Consider the following 12,974-nt stretch of genomic DNA (forward strand, 5'->3'; position numbering starts at 1 on the left):
TGTCTGCTCTTGGGTCCACAACCAGCTACCACACAACAGCTCTGTGCTGTAGTCAGTTATAATCTATTTGAGCTTATTACTTATCTAGGAATTGACTTCATTTCTAAATCCTAGCTTTTATGACTTTTGTAAAGCACTTTAAATTGCCATGTTAAAAGAGGCTACAGAAATAAACCAACCTTACAATTAAGTATGATATTCACTATGTTGAATATATAACTTCATACACCTAAAGCCACAGTGCTCCCACTGCTCGGTCTGTCCTTTCTTGCTCGGAGGATAAATATGTATATATATATATATCTCACACTACCTCCTGGTCCTACTGCTCCGGTGGTGGAGGCGGGTGGTGATGGGTCCTGGTCTGTCAGGGCTCGGTACCGAATGGATCCAGTGCAGCTGACAGTGCTACCGCCATCCTCCGACCGAGGAGAATGTAGCAGACCCTGCTGTTTGGATAGGGCTATTACCTGGAAAATGAGGGAGACAGTGAAATATTCCAAGTTTTGTTGCTGCAATGCAAAAATTGTTTGTACATATACTACTTCTACAATTTGTAGTCTTTAGACAAAAGGCTGTAACTGTAGCCGTTCATAGTAACTAGAATAAAATCCAGATTTTGTCCCACAACAAACTGTTAAATAAGTTTTTGAGGAACACAAAAGAGTTCAAAAATGTGACATCTTGAGATACTTAAAGTCTCTCTCCTGGCATTGATTAAACCTCTAAACACGCATCTCTGTTTATCAAAATTGCATATTTAGATTTAAGAAGAATATAATCCTCTAATGCCTTACAGTGGCTTCAATATAATTCTATACCTTTGCTGTAATTCAGTATGTGTGGATATATGAATATGCAAAAATGTCCCAGCCTCTTCACCCACCCCTCCTCCGCTTTGCCGGCAGCTTGAAGTTGGTTCCTTCAGTACGCGACATACAACACCTTGGTGGTCTGAAAGTTCCGCACACAATGGGTGTCTAAATCATGTCCTTCCTTCCATCTGCACAAGGAAACTTGGTGTTGTCATGAACCTAAATGGCTTTTCCTTTCACTGCTAGGCTGATGACTTCCATTTATTTTTCTCAGCAGCCCCTTCTGGCACAGACATGGAGGTACACACTAAGGTCTTCCTGGCAGATATCTAAGAGTGGCCGTCAAAGCACCAGTTGAAGTTCAACCTGGTCAAAGGGAACGGATGACTTTGTAGACAGTTGACAAACCAACATTGGCGACACTGTCGTTCCTTGTATATCAAAGTACCCGAGTGTGAACTCTTGTTGTCAGCAAACATCGTAGGAGTACTTCTATTATATTCCTCCTGTCCGTTGTTCAGATGATTCTGTCCAGGTGCTCAGCTATGTGCTTCCCATTTCCTGCCCGGACTACTGCAGGTCTCCTGTTTTCTACAACCCGATCCATGCAGCTGGTGCATCGAGCTGCTGCCGGCACAATTTTTTCCTGCACCACCACGCTTCATCCTTGAATTTACTGGCTCCCTGCTTCCGCTCCCATTCAGTTCAAAACTTGTGTCAGTCTGCAGCTCTATCACACCTCCACACCAGGTCAAAATCTACACTCTACCATAACCAGCTCCCCTTCCTCTGGACATGTCACTTAGTGGACCCTGCGGCCGCTCACCCCGCCCAAAGCCTGTCTCTGTCTGGACCCGATGTGATAGACTCCCCATAGAAGTCAAATCTCTGTCAAGCTTCAGCAGCAGCCTGAGAAATCACAGTTTTAGACTAAACTTACACACGGCAATTACTTGTCTCATTTGAAAAAAATGACATAAAGTTTCAATTATTGACTTGATCTATAGAAGATTAATCTGCATTTAGTTTGATAATAAATTGATTGCTTTATTAAGTAAAAATAGATTATTAATTAAATATAATGGACACATTTCACAATTCTTTGACATTCTAAAGATTTTATAATTTAGAATGAATATTAATCAAATTAATTAATATGGAAATATATAGAAAAATGTACACTAACTGAACATGCTTTGGACAAAAGCAACTTGGTGATTGACTTGCTTCGCTATGGGACATTTAAGTAAAAGAATTATTAACCTGCATGAGACGAGGTTGTCCTCCAGCACTGAGTGGTCTGCAGGGGATGGTGGTCTTCTCGGCCACTCTCAGCCATTTTTCCCTCACTGACCCACCTCCATCCATCATGCTGTCCTCTGATTCACTCTCCTGATCCCTACTGGTGGGATTTTCCTCCTCAGGAATGTGAACCAGCTGGGAGGATCCGGGTCGGGATTGAATGCAGACTCTGGCTCCACCAGCCATTCCAGTGCTGCCGTTGTGGGCTAGGTGATTATGATTGGCCATAGGAACAGAGCTAGCTGCCAGTTTCATGTACTGAGTTGGGATGTGGGCCCCAGCACGCAGCTCCGCTTCCTGAATTGCGGCTGAGGTCAAGTGGGCTCCACCACGGAGCTCTGTCTCTAGGCCCATGGCAGACGGTTCAGAGGAGCAACGCAGCTCCATGTTCCTCTGAGGAGATGAAGAGGAAGCTGGCCGGATTCCGTCCATCACCTGCAGGGACAGTTTCCTGTTGTCATTCTTATTCTTCCATTGGCTGAGCAGCTGCTTGGATCTGGTGGAGTCCATTGAAGCATGGATGGAAGCGTGACGCCGTGGAATACGACCTTCCTCCATTGAAGAGCCTCCGTGGGACCTGGAGGAGGAGACGAAGAAACTATGGGAGTTGGAGAAGATGACTGTGGCAGGAGGGAGCTCGTTTGCTCACTGCTGACGTGATAAGTTCAAATTAACAACTACAAGAGAGGATGAGTACAGAACCTGGCGGGTATCATGTAGAAAGACACCTAATTTGTGCACAAAAATGACAACACAATGAAAACACAAACTGATAATTTGTGATGTTACAAAATCTAGGGCAACAATTTGTTAGCATTTTAGACATACGTAAACATTTCAATAATATGTTTAAAGGAATGTTATGGTTCATTTCAGAGTACAAATAATTAAATTTGATAGCATTTTTTTGTAAAATTAATCTTCTTTTTCCTGCAGCACACTACCAGACTCCATATGGATTTCATGTGAAAAGGAACTGCAGTCAAGTACAGTTCCACATCTGTATGTATTGTAGTATCTGTGCAAAGCTAGTAGCTAACTTGTATTATTAGCTGTGTTCTTTTGAATCAGTTTTCAGCATTTTGACTGGCTTCTTTCAATTTTGAGGCCTGAGTGAAAAGTTTGATTTGGCATGGCAACCATGAGAAATCATATCACTTCTGTGTACCACAGCACTTCCAAGTGCCCCCTTTCCCTTCCCCACCATGCTCCATCAACGAGCTTTTGTATCATCTGCTTGAGAGTGGTGCTTTCCAAGCATTTTTCAAATGACTTGTTGTCTCAGTTCCACCCACACAGACCTTCATCCTTCTTCCTCAGATAAACAGGCAGATCTATCATCTCTTAAATCACCCTTCAGCTTCTCTCAGAGCACATTAGAGATGGTAACAAAAGAGCTGAAGCACAGCAGTAAAATATTACGGAAATGAACCACAATTTATATTTTATATTCCAAAAGTATTTTATCTAATAAACAAGTCAATAACAATTTGTTAAGATGATGTACACCACAGTGTCTCAATCAATCAATCCAACCTTTTAAATCAGCACCCTTCAAATAAATTAAAATAAATTCAAAGTGCTTTACAAGTGACTGACAAAATTACAGAATGTGTGTGGCAGTAAATGTTATGTCAACAATTATTTGGTCTTATACATGAATACTATTCATATAGTTTGGATATTTCCTCTGTGCTATGATTACAGTGGATGGGCAGCTGTGACTAGACAAGCTGTAAAGAGACAAACATGGACGTTTCACTCCCAATGTAGAGCCAAAACTGTCTAACTCAACCACTAGATGTGGCTGCTGAGTGAAGAGGCTCGTCAACGGACTCATCAGTTCGCTTTTCATCTAAGATGAAAGATGTTAGCTAGATATCATATATCTGTTCTTATGCTCATTATATCACAATATATTTGAACCACAAATGCTAGATTCTCTCACACCTAGAGAGTCTTGCCGATTTGTATCCCCACTTCAGCTGACGTGATAAGTTGCCACAGTTACAACCAATGAATGTCCAATAGTGATCAACGGAGCCTCTGAAAGTGCCATGCAAGCCTTACCAAAATTTGTAGATGGTCTTTCTGAGGCTAAAAGTACCTAAAGGAAATCGTACACTATGCATCTATTGCTAGATTCAATGCAATCCAAATAAACGTCCTCATAAATCCTGGGTTTATCCTCTAAAAATCGGATACATCTCCTTAAACATGCCTCTGACTTCTCATGCAAACTGTATAGTTGTTTCCCTCAGTGTTGAAACAATTAATAACTAGCATGCTCAATGAGTTTTTCAGTGAATACACATCAGTTAGCATCTTTCCCATCTAGCAACCGCAAATTACCATGCGCCCATGGGCATGTGGTCTTCAAATAAGGTGTGGGCAGGATCTGCCACTTATTGTCTCCCTTCATTCCTATTTCTTCCCTTTTCCTTATTTCCCTTGTGTGTTCCTCTCTATCTGTGTTTTGTTTACATGTTGTTTGTCTCCTGGTTGCTGAGTCCTGACTTTTTAGATTCCACCTCCGATTCACTGCCGCTGGTCACCTGCCACACACATGCATTCAATCTGCTCATCAGACTTTCACCGGTTAAATACTCTGGTCCTGCAGATACTCAGCGCCAGATTGCAGATTGGTGTGGTAAAGCTCCTGACCGGCAGTTTAGGGGAATTCTAAGTTACTCAGCCCTTAATGTTCTGATCTCTGTTCTCTCGTGTCCAGCAATCCAGCCGGGCAGTCGCCAGTTCCTGTTTGTTCAAGTTAAGCGTTTCCTCGTCACTCAGACCAACATCCATGTCGGTCTTTGTGCAACGGCCAACCCAGTCGCTCACCTCCACAGCTCCGTCAGTCACCAGTCATCTCGGCTCTGTCACTTTACCTTCGCCAGCTCAGTCAGTCTCCCAACACCTAACATTCCCAACAGTCTGTATAGCATGTGTTTTTCTGTCAGTCTCCGACAGTTCATTGATGTCCTTTTTGCTCCTTGTACCAGGTGTTATTTTCCCAGGGTTTCCTTGCCTTCCTGGTTTTTGGTCCTTCGTGACCTTTTGACTTGCCCTCTTGGTACTATCGCCAGTTTTAGCCTGCCTGTGTTTCTGGAACTGCCTCGCCCCTTTGTGCCTTAACCTGCTCAGCCATGTATATTCTTGCAATCTGTTGAGTAAAGACTTTACCTTGATTCCTTAGTTCTAATTTGTGCCTTTCGGTCCAGTCTTTCTGTGTTATCAGCTAACAGTTCGAATTGGCCGAGATAGACCAACCTGAATCCGACCATGTTCATGCTACTGTTAAAAAAGCAAGGTCAGAAATTATCTGAAGAGGAGGAACAGATTGCCAGCATAAACCATGGTTTCATGAGGAGTTCTAAGCCTCCATCTGCTTTCAGGTTGGTCGTAGTGCTGAACAGATGAAGCAAATGTCTGCTCAGCTGTTCCACCCCTCGCCAGGCTTGAGCTATTCTCTGGAGAGTCCAGGGACTGCAAGGTCTTTATTTTGAACCAAAGGTGGTGACATATGGCCTGACTCCATAGCATGTCCCCCAGCAGCCCCCGGTTCCTTTTGTTAGACAATATCCCCATTTTTTACCCAGATGAAACAACACATTCGACTTAATGACCAATTGCTGCAGCGCCTCCTGGAGTGCCACCTTCATGTCAAAGCTGAGAAATGGGAGTTTTATGTCTCCACAGTCTCCTTTATGGTATCTATTGTCTCCAAAGGCAGTCCCCAGATGGACAGCACCATTGTCACAACTTTGCAAACACCAACCTCTGCTTATGCCAAGTTCCTGTGGACCCCAGAGGCAGAGAAAGGGTTTCAACGCTTCAAGAAGAGCTTCACCTCTGCCCCCATTGTTTTCACTCCTTACACCTTGCCAGAGGTGTCCGTGGTGGAGGGGGACGTCTGATGTGGGCACAGGAGCAGTTCTTTCTCTGAGATCCCCTCAGCTCCAGGAGACCTGTCTGTTCCCAGTGTGTTTCTCCCCTTCTCTGTTTTTCTCCTTTCGCAGCTTGTTTCCCTGCATCTCTGTTTGTCTTTTTTCGTTTCCCCCTGTCTGTCCTGGTTGCAGCCGTGGGTTCTCCCCAGTTTCCTCCCTCGGACTACACATGAATCACCACCTAGCAGTACATCAACTCTGGTCTTCCTTTCCGCCGGCATCAGATCCTTCCGTCTGCAACGTCGGTACTACGACTCCGACCTCTGAAACCCGCCTGCCTGCTAGCTGCTAGCATTCTGATGCTTCGGCCCCAGCCCAGCTTGAGTCCAGCTCAGTCCACCTGTTGTCTGCAGTTCCTCGTCTCTGGCCTCCGATTACTCACCTGCTATCTGCAGCTCTTCGTCTCAGACCTCTTTGACTCACCAGATTTCCTCCCCTTGATGCTTCTCTGTCGCTCCACTGCTGTTTCAGGACCGTCGACCGACCTGCTGGCTCTGTGGACTCCAGCCCGGTTCCCTGAACCACACAGACTCTCTATAGACTCTGGGCCCAGCTCCGTCCTCGCTCTTCTGGTCTCTGACCACCCCTCGGACTCTGGTTCGGGCTATGTGACCCAGTCACTGGCTACTCACCTCACCGCCAGTCTCTGGCTCGGCTGTCATCAACTGGAGACTCCATTTTCCCTCAGGACTCATTCCTCTCAATCCACAACTCCATATTGCTGGTACAGCTCATAAAAACTTTAACTTTAACTGTGTTCTGCATCTGGATCCTGTTCTACACAAACCCTTCCTGATCCCTGCTCAGCACGTCGCTCAGTTCCGCAGTCCAATGGACAAGATGTGGGGACAGCTGTGATTAAGTCACTGCAGTTAGCTGTTAAGTATCTGGATCAGACCAGGTTTTACAATAACAGCTATCCAAATGTTGTGTACCACAAACAAGGTACACAACACAACAGGAAATAAAGGCCTGTTTCATGTGACGTTACAAAGGTGTTTCTGCCTTTAGCACTGCATCCAATGATCAGATGGAGTTCCTCAACCAGGAGTTGGATACCTCACTTTGCTGTTTCAACACTCAAAATCTGGCCACCTGTAGTAAGCATCTTATCTGGGTCCAATATAGAAGCAATACTTTGCGTTGCTCATCTTCTGGTCTCTCCCCCTTCCAGTACACCACTTTTTAAAAACCCAGAGCAGACCAGGGCTCTCTAATCTAGACTTACCTTTGCACCGGGAATCCTGTAAAGTAGTTTCCCACTTTGTTGTTCTGTTCCCGGTCTCTAAATTGGTAAACCCTGCGGCAAATCCGACTTCAGCTTCCCCGTTCCATAAGGAGTCATCCCACATTCAACATTGGCAAAATCCAACCCGTCATTGAAAAAAGGCATGAAAATGCCTATTTTTCTGTAAGTTATCAATAAAATCCCAAACAACGTCCAGTGAGAGTTGTTTTTTTCTTCCTGTGACTAAACGATTGATTAAAACTTGGTTGACTAAAACTTTTCTAATCAACTAGAAACATAATCCACTATTTCGGGTCAGCCCAAGTGACAAGGCAAAACCATCATGCAGTTATTAGGTCACTTCAAAGCAAACTTTGAACTAGTCCTGTTATGAAAAAACTAAAAAACTGCAAAGAAAAACATTTTCAGTTTAGGAGTCCCACCTCAACTCATCGTAGCAGTTGCAAAGGTGTATTGAGAGAGAAGACCATGTGAATCGTATTGGAACAAAAAGTCCATAACACTTCTTCCTCAAACATTGAGTTGGGAGATTTAATGTGATTTTACGCTTGCGAGCTCTAGTAGTCACTGTGTTTACTGTTTTCTTGATTGCTAGCTATACTGGCAAGCTTAAAAACAAACATTTAAAATGATTCATGTGAAATTTGTGTGATTTCCCAGAATTGCCACACCAGAGGTGGTAAGTGACCTATAGCAGCATTCATGAGAAAGTATGAATAAAACCAAAGTTATCATTTAAACTGATGAATTCTGTTTTCTGTCCTAAACTAAACTTGTGTATATGGACTTTTATTTCAAACAGCTACCTTGGCAGTGTGCTACTGCTGAAGGTCATCATGTTGTCCCGGTTGCCGAGTGGACTAGAGGGAGATATCACCTCCACCTCTGCACTCGCTCTCTTCAGAGCAGTCAGAGAGGGCTCGCGGTAGGAGGAGCTACGGGTCAGAATGGGCACTGGTAGGTCCTGAATCAAGTTGTGGGACGAGGTCCTCGTAATGATGGGTTCTGGTTGGCTGGGAGCCAGGGTGTGGTGGCCTATCACAGGACAACAAAGGGAAGTCAAACTGTTAATGTCAAGTGTTGTTATGCAAATCTGGCTTTGGTCAGTTATAAGTGAAAGAGACACTTCTCTAATTTTACAGAAAGAACTATTCACTGGTTTTGAGAAGTCGTGCTTGGCTTGTGAAAACAATAACAACATGCAGCATGTGGCTTGTCCTGAAATACGCCATCAAGCAGCAGCATCAAAGGAAGTGTAGGATCCACCATGATGGGAGCTTGACCCATGTAGGAGCCTAAAAATTCAGTTCTCAAGTCTCTGCATCAATTTTGACGATTCAGTCTTTAATCTGTCAATTGCAGATCGACCAACTTTATGTATAGTATAACACTAAAACCTGGAGAAGCCCTTTAAATAATCAAGTACAATAAAATAATGTTGCACTGGTCATCTCATTCCACAGCACCTGTCACTTTACATTCATAGTCCAAGCTGTATTTATTTATTTTAATTTCATTTGTTTTTTGTATATAGTCTGTGTGTGTGTGTGTGTGTGTATTTATTCATTGCTCTTGTTTTTTTTCTCAAATAATAATTTTGTATCTATCTTATTTCCTATATATTATAGGTATTTGTAAATGTTTTCATATTGTGTGCACCGTGTTTGTCGTTTCTATGCTGCTGTGACGAGTAAATTTCCCCATTGTGGGATTAATAGAGTCAAATCTAATCTGATCTAAATAATTTAAAGAACCACCGTGTCGGTATGACACAAGCCTGAAAAATGACAAAAAACTGGATAAAAAAACAAACTGCCCTTTGTCACATTGCACAACAGCTGGGTGTGCTTTTTATTTATTGTTTAGATCTGTTGAAATAGTCCACCAAAAGTAGTTCCCTACGGTTGAAATGCAATCAGCTCTTCTTTGGGTTAACCACCGAATTTGATTGACACATCCCAAAGGAACTGCACGAACCACCCATAGGTGGTAGACAAATAACTTACTATCTTTATCCTTGTTCATGTTTGACAAGATGCAAACAAGCGGCAACCAACAGTGACGTCACCCGTTGGTTTGTGAATGGCTGTTATGAAGTCTCGATTTCAGATTTTGGCCGGCACCATCTTACTGGCTCCGAGCGGTTTGGAGCAGGAAGCTGGAGGGGAGTGAGCAGTGGATTTGACTCAAACTGATTGGAAACCCGCCGATACTACGTCCCGCCCACCGATAGCTGTAACCTGACTGCAACACAGGGCTGTCAATCAAACAGATATGCCCCAAGAAAACTGCTTTTTGAAGCTTATTTTCTAATGAATGAGAGATTATTTTCAGATGGACCTCCAGAAAACTAATGAGTGACTTTAGCTAACAACACCGAGATAACTGCAGGACACATTTTATTCACTTTGTATTTGATGAGAGAAGTTGAATGGGAGTCTATGGAGCCGGAGGCTTTTTGGAGCCGACCTCTAGTGGCACTCAGTGATATTGCAGCTTCCGCATCGACCTCATTTTTTCAGACCCGGGAGCGACGTCCCCTTTTATGTACAGTCCATGGATGCAACAAATTCTATCCAGTTATGAAAAAGGCCTGAAAAGCTGGCAAACCATCAGGTTTCAGAATGTTGCATAGTCGCAAATTGTGAGTAGTTGCAAGTTTCAAATCATCTCATCGTGAACTTTTGGTCTAAACTGGCCTTAATGCTAACTTGAGGCACTGAACTCTTTCCTATAATTTGTATTGGTAAATGGTCTGCACTTGTACAGCGCTTTATCACCTTATCGGTCTCAAAGTGCTTTTACACTGTTTCCCATTCACCCATTCACACACTAATGAGGCTGAGCTGCCATGTAAGGTGCTCGCCATCAGGAATGTATTCACACACCAATGGTACGCTATTGGGAGCAACAGTTTCAGTGTCTTTCCCAAGGACACTTAGGCATGTGGACAGGAGGAGCCAGGGATTGAACCGCCAACCTTCCGATTAGTGGGCAACCCACTCTACCATCTGAGCCACAACCACCCAAATTCCAAAATTAATCTTAGTCAAGCAAAAACGCCAAAGATTTTAAGGATCCAGCATCTCAAAAGAAAGTATGTGCTACTTTTCTGTGCTTTGTATGAGTTTTAATTGTCATTAGCCCACCTGAGGTTAAGGATTGGATTTTTTGGACTGAGAAAAGCTGAAACACTGATCATGTTATAATGACAGTTATGTATAGTGTATTTTATCGAAGTGTATTTTTGTAGTTGTAGTTCACATGTCAGGGTGATGTAATATGTAATTTTAAGAGACACCCGTCAGGCATGGATTTACCTTGGTGGCTATTACTAATAGCAGATTGGCTGACATTGGGTAGTGAGGAAAGGGGTGGCTCTCTTAAGATGGGGATAGGTGGTCGACTTCTGGAGCGATCTTGACTAGGTTGGAAATTCCCCACTGCATACACACCCTGCAAACAAACACACACAGTAAGACACAGAGGAGTATGCAGCTAGTTTAAATACAGTAGCCTGGTAATAATATTTTTGTAATCCATAATTTTAAACTAAAGAGCAAATGATCTCCACCTTATCAGCAAATTCAGTCCAAAAAACTAAATGATCGAGCTAATGTCGAGGTGAACGTTATAAACTTAGATGGATGTTGATTGACATCCGAAAATACAAGAACGGCGACAGAGCGCAGAACATAGAAGAAGAGTCTGACACAAACTGAAACCAAGAGAGTGGAACATAAAGTTATAGTAGGAAGTGCAGGACAATGAGGGACTGATGAAACCATCACGGGCAGGATGTGACCCAACTGAAACGAGATGTGAAAACTGCCAAAACAAAACAGGAAACCCAAGTAGAAAGACAGGAGTCAAGACAGACACCATGATAATTTCCTTGAGATCTTATACTTCTCTTCTCTTCTATATTTATTTGACTGTTATAGATACTTTGTTAAATATGATAAAAAATTTATAGATGAAAATACTCAACATTGACTCCACCTCAGCTAGGCACTAAACTATGCTGCTGGTATGTTAACGCACGTATAGTAAAACATACAATAAAATACTTTTATACCATAAAGCTAAAAATGGCCATTCTGCATGATGCAATTTCAGTTATATTCCATTATTACTTAAGTAAAGAATGTGTATTAATAAAATAAAATAATAATCTAATTAATAATGATTGCTGATTGGCCCAATCACACCCCACCAGCGCTGCCTTGTCACACCTAGAGCCAAACCACAACCAACACTGTGACACGGTAAGCTTCACAGGTTGTTGAAAACATTCTGCTAAAGCAGTACACCTGGAATAAAAAAACTGTTTACCGAGAGAGTAATTACATTTTTGTTTTGTGCAATCAACTAATCAGCAACTTCCCTGCCAAACCTGACCCACTGCTGTACTGACGCGCTGCAGCACACAAAACAAGTTGAGGCAGCCAATCAGCCTCAATTCATCTTTTCATGTTTATTCTAATGATAGATCATACGAAGGCCCTTAGAATAGCCAAATACAACCTGCAGGGTCCTGGATGCGTTCAAGCAAATCTACACAATGTAGAACCAAATGAAAATCACAGAGATGCTTTTCCTACTTAAAGAGTTGCCTTTTTGCATAAACAGTTGGGCTTCCGCAGGTGAGATTTATCCAGTTTAACTGTGTTACATAACTGATGATTCTCCAGCATCTAATAGAGAGTTGATGTTCCGGAGCACAACCTCACTTATCTGTAGCCAGAGATTCATCCTGCAGGACAAGGCAAAACAACACAAGTGTTGGCAGCTGAAGAGTGCTGTGTTAGTGTGTGTGTGTCTGTGTGTGCCTGTGTGTGTGTGTGAGAGAGTAAGTGAGTCAGTGAGTGAGAGAGTGAGAGAGTGAGTGTGCATGTGTGTGTGTGTGTGTGTGTGTGTGTGTGTGTGTGTGTGTGTGTGTGTGAGAGAGTAAGTGACTCAGTGAGTGAGAGAGTGAGTGTGCATGTGTGTGTGTGTGTGTGTGTGTGTCTACCTGCTTGAGCTCAGCTTCATGTCTGTTTTTGTGGATGCTGGACGTGTCTATCAGAGTGCGTGTGGGCTGGAGGGTGATGGTGTGTGGGAGGTACGATACTGTGAGAGTATCCACCAGACCTCGAAAGCTCCAATTTCCCTGCGTACCGCTTGTATCAGTGGCCATGAGACGTGGTGCGTACATGGAGAATTAGAGCATTTTGAAGTATTGAACCACGCGGGGTGGAGTGAGAATATTACATTTAAAAAAACACGTATTCTGCAGGAACATGCAGAGAGACGGGATCCACCCGTCGCGTCCTGCATTGGGAGAGGAAGGATGCATTTGCTGGCCGCATTTGAAGGAGCCTGAGGAATGGATGGTCGAGTCAAACGCAGCAGTTGGCCTTCAAATACAGCTTTTGAAGTATGCAGCGCCTCACTTGGGACACAGATAACGTATCGCCCTTCAAGGGACTAACCACTTTACCAATAAGTGGTTTGTTCAATGTACAATTAGCTATTATGTGGTATAGAAATGAACGATGACAAAAGACAAATACGGTAAAATGAATGGACTAAGGGGATTCAGAATACATCTACATTTAAAAATGCTATTTGAAACAGAGGTAAACATTTGAATTTTTGATGGCGATAAGCTTTTGAATT

The 12,974-nt window shown here is 43.1% G+C and overlaps 1 protein-coding gene across 1 annotated transcript in view; it reads right to left on the reverse strand.

Annotated features, from left to right (window-relative positions):
- Positions 1–12,974, reverse strand: part of plppr4a (phospholipid phosphatase related 4a) — a 49,551-nt gene that overhangs the window by 12,070 nt on the left and 24,507 nt on the right. The window contains exons 7-10 of the mRNA XM_069715894.1: positions 10,634–10,769; positions 8,120–8,348; positions 2,079–2,694; positions 314–470 (exon numbers count right to left, since the gene is read on the reverse strand). Of these exons, the coding sequence (XP_069571995.1) occupies positions 314–470; positions 2,079–2,694; positions 8,120–8,348; positions 10,634–10,769 (1,138 nt within the window). The remainder of the gene's footprint in view (positions 1–313; positions 471–2,078; positions 2,695–8,119; positions 8,349–10,633; positions 10,770–12,974) is intronic.

The sequence above is a fragment of the Brachyistius frenatus genome, unplaced genomic scaffold (genome assembly GCF_029030835.1).
Source record: "Brachyistius frenatus isolate BFR_SWC_R1_liver_20210118 unplaced genomic scaffold, ASM2903083v1 Contig_149, whole genome shotgun sequence".
NCBI lineage: Eukaryota > Metazoa > Chordata > Actinopteri > Embiotocidae > Brachyistius > Brachyistius frenatus.